Source organism: Calidris pugnax, unplaced genomic scaffold, assembly GCF_001431845.1.
Source record: "Calidris pugnax isolate Ruff unplaced genomic scaffold, ASM143184v1 scaffold809, whole genome shotgun sequence".
Lineage (NCBI taxonomy): Eukaryota > Metazoa > Chordata > Aves > Charadriiformes > Scolopacidae > Calidris > Calidris pugnax.
Genome location: NW_015091507.1, coordinates 915 through 4,767, shown reverse-complemented (window position 1 = coordinate 4,767; position 3,853 = coordinate 915). Strand labels below are relative to the sequence as shown.

The following is a 3,853-nucleotide window of genomic DNA, read 5'->3' as shown; positions in this document are numbered from 1 at the left end:
CCCCACCCCTCCCCCCCCTCATCCCATCCCATCCCTGCCCTCATCCTGGTCCTACCCCCATCCCATGTCATCCCTGCCCTCATCCTGGTCCTGCCCTCATCCTATCCCATCCCATCCCATCCCTGCCTTCATCCCATCCCATCCCTGCCCTCATCCCATCCCTTCCCACCCTCATCCCATCCCATCCCTGCCTTCATCCCATCCCATCCCACCCCGCCCCTCACCGTGTCTGCGAGTACTCCCCCTTCTCCACCAGCAGCGGATGGGGACGGAAAACCAGCTCGATCTCGCTGCTTCCCGGCTCCGCGCCCGGCTCGGGGCTCCCTCTCCCGCCCCCCTCGTGGGAGGTTTCGGGATCGGGATCGGGCCCGGAATCGTCGGAAGCTCGGGAGCGTTTGCGGCTGGGCCCGGCCTCGGGGTGGCTGGGGGCCGAGGCGTTGCTGAGGTGGGAGCGGCTGTCGCAGTTGTCTTCTCCTCCGCTGAAGGTGGCGTTGTCCGACTCCTGGTGCAGCTTCCGCACCCGCTGAGCCCTGCGGGAGGCGACCGGGGATCAACTGGGATCAACTGGGATCAACCGGGATCAACACGGATCAACCGGGACCAACCCCCTCCAGGAACCACAGAACTCTCCTCTTGGGGAAGGAAGAGACCTTTGAAGGTCACCTCCTCCATGGGCTTCCACCTCCAACCAGATGAGGTTGCTCAAAGCCCCGTCCAACCTGGGATGGAGCATCTCCTACCTCTCCGGGTCTCACCACCCTCAACGTGAGGAACTTCTTCCTTAGATCTTAGCTAAATCTGCCCTTTTTTATCTTAAAACCATCGCTGTGGACCTTATCTGTCCTCAAAAGTATTGAAGGGCCACCACGAGGTCCATCTGGAGCCTTCTCTTCTCCAGGCTGCCCAACCCCAGCCTGGCCTCACAGGGGAGGTGGCCCTTGGACCATCTTGGTGGCCTCCTCTGACCCAGTCCAGCAGGTCCATGGCCTTGTCCTGAGGAGCCCTGGCCATGGTGGTGGAGCCCAGAAGGTCAGAACCCCCTCCCTCACCCTGCTGGCCACGCTGCTTCTGCTGCAGCCCAGGAGATGGTTGGCTTCCTGGGCTGTGACCACACGTTGCCACCTCACGGCCACTTCTTCACCCTCCCAGGTCCTTCTCTCCACTCTCCAGCCCTTCAGCCCCAGCCTGTGGCCATGTTTGGGGTTGTCCTCACCCAGGTGCAGGACCCTGCACTTGACCTTCTTGAACCTCATGAGGTTCACCCAGGGGCACCTTTCCAGCCTGTCCAGGTCCTTCTTGGGGGATCCCTTCCCTCTGGGGTATCAACCACCCCACTCCACTTGGGGTCACCTCCAAACTTGCTGAAGGTGCCCTCGACGCCACCATCTATGTGGTTAATAAAGATATGGAACACTACTGGTCCCAGTATGGACCCCTGAGGGACACCACTCCTCATTGGTCTCCATCTGGGCATGGAGCCGTTGACCACGACTCTCTGGATGCCACCATCCACCCAGTTCCTCATCCACCAAATGGTCCTTCCAACTGAGGAGGATGATGTGGAGGACCACGTCAAAGGGATGATGGTGGCACATGTCACATGTCCCTGATGAAGGTCCCACTATGGACCCCTGAGGGACACCACTCCTCATTGGTCTCCATCTGGGCATGGAGCCGTTGACCACGACTCTCTGGATGCCACCATCCACCCAATTCCTCATCCACCAGATAGTCCTTCCATCAACCCCATCCAAGTGAGAGAGGAGGACGTTGTGGAGGACCACGTCAAAGGGGTGATGGTGGAACGTGTCCCTGATGAAGGTACCACCACCAGGCATTGAACCATTGACCACGACTCTTTGGATGCCACCATCCACCCAATTCCTCATCCACCAAATGGGTCCATCCATCAACTTCATCCAAGTGAGAGAGGAGGACGTTGTGGAGGACCACGTCAAAGGGGTGATGGTGGAACGTGTCCCTGATGAAGGTACCACCACCAGGCATTGAACCATTGACCACGACTCTTTGGATGCCACCATCCACCCAATTCCTCATCCACCAAATGGGTCCATCCATCAACTCCATCCAACCGAGAGAGGAGGACGTTGTGGAGGACCATTTCAAAGGGATGATGGTGGCACATGTCACATGTCCCTGATGAATGTCCCAGTTTGGACCCCTGAAGGTCACCACCAGACATTAAACCATTGACCACGACTCTTTGGATGCCACCATCCACCCAATTCCTCAGCCACCAAATGGGTCCATCCATCAACTCCATCCAACCGAGAGAGGAGGACGTTGTGGAGGACCATGTGTGGAGGGAACGCTGAAGGTCCAGGAGGTCCCACCTGTGCATGGCCTGCATCTTCAACCCCTCCTCGATGCTGCTGCTCAATGCTTGCTGGTTGTGAAGGCGGCTGAGCTTGGCCAGGACACGATCCTGGTGGGCCTCATACTCATCCCGACTCGGGTAGATCTTGGAGATCAGGGCGTCAAAGTTGGGATCTGGTCGTAGGGATCTCTTGGAGACCAGCTTCTTACGGCACGTGGGACATTCCTTGTTCCTGGTGACAAGGACAAGGGATACTGGGTGACGTGTAGACCCCCCCCAACCCCAGAACTGCTGAGGAGGTGACGCTGTGTGTCCCCCCCCACACCCCCGGGTGTACCCGCTGCGCAGGGCGGTGACGATACAGTCGGAGCAGAAGCGGTGGAGGCACTCCTTGGTGGTCATGGTGTTCTTCAGCATGTCCAGGCAGATGGGGCACATCAGCTCGCTGTGCAGGCTGCGCGGGGACACCGCGATCTCCGTCCCGTCCATGATGGCCTCCTGTGGTGGGGACACACACACACACACCACACAGTCTGTGTCACATTGTCCCCTGGTGCGGGGACACCACCCTTGAGCCCATCTCCCTGGGGTTTGGGGTGACACAACACTGTCCACCACCCCAGGGACGCCCATTGAGTCCATCTCCCTGGGGTTTAGGGTGACACGATGCTGTCCCCCCTCCTGGGGACACCTCTTGAGTCCATCTGCCCTGGGGTTTGGGGTGACAGGACACTGTCCCCCCTCCTGGGGACACCTCTTGAGTCCATCTGCCCTGGGGTTTGGGGTGACAGGACACTGTCCCCCCTCCTGGGGACACCTCTTGAGTCCATCTGCCCTGGGGTTTGGGGTGACAGGACACTGTCCCCCCTCCTGGGGACACCTCTTGAGTCCATCTGCCCTGGGGTTTGGGGTGACAGGACACTGTCCCCCCTCCTGGGGACACCTCTTGAGTCCATCTGCCCTGGGGTTTGGGGTGACAGGACACTGTCCACCACCCCAGTGACAGCTCTTGAGCCCATCTCCCCTGGGGTTTGGGGTGACAGGACACTGTCCCCCCTCCTGGTGACACCTCTTGAGTCCATCTGCCCTGGGGTTTGGGGTGACAGGACACTGTCCCCCCTCCTGGGGACACCCCTTGAGCCCATTTTGGGGTGACACAATGCTGTCCTCCACCCCAAGGACACCCCTTTAGCCCACCCTAGGGTTTGGGGTGACAGGACACTGTCCACCACCCCAGTGACAGCTCTTGAGCCCATCTCCCCTGGGGTTTGGGGTGACAGGACACTGTCCCCCCTCCTGGTGACACCTCTTGAGTCCATCTGCCCTGGGGTTTGGGGTGACAGGATGCTGTCACCTGGAGTGAGGACACCCCCTTCTGCACAGCTTCTGTGGGGTTTTGGGGTGACAGGACACTACCTACCACCCTGGGGACAGTCCCTGATCCCACCTCCCTGGGGTTTGGGGTGACACAACGCTGTCCCCCACCCTGGGGACACCCCTTTAGCCCATCTCCCT

General features: G+C 59.8%; 1 protein-coding gene across 1 annotated transcript in view; it reads right to left on the bottom strand.

Moving 5' to 3' along the window:
- RING1 (ring finger protein 1) overlaps nt 1-2,971 on the bottom strand; it is a gene marked incomplete at its 3' end in the record, with an annotated part of 10,631 nt that extends 7,660 nt beyond the window's left edge. The window contains exons 1-3 of the mRNA XM_014961723.1: nt 2,676-2,971; nt 2,355-2,570; nt 225-530 (exon numbers count right to left, since the gene is read on the bottom strand). Coding sequence (XP_014817209.1) covers nt 225-530; nt 2,355-2,570; nt 2,676-2,971 — 818 coding nt within the window. The remainder of the gene's footprint in view (nt 1-224; nt 531-2,354; nt 2,571-2,675) is intronic.
- Between the last annotated feature and the right edge of the window lie 882 nt (nt 2,972-3,853).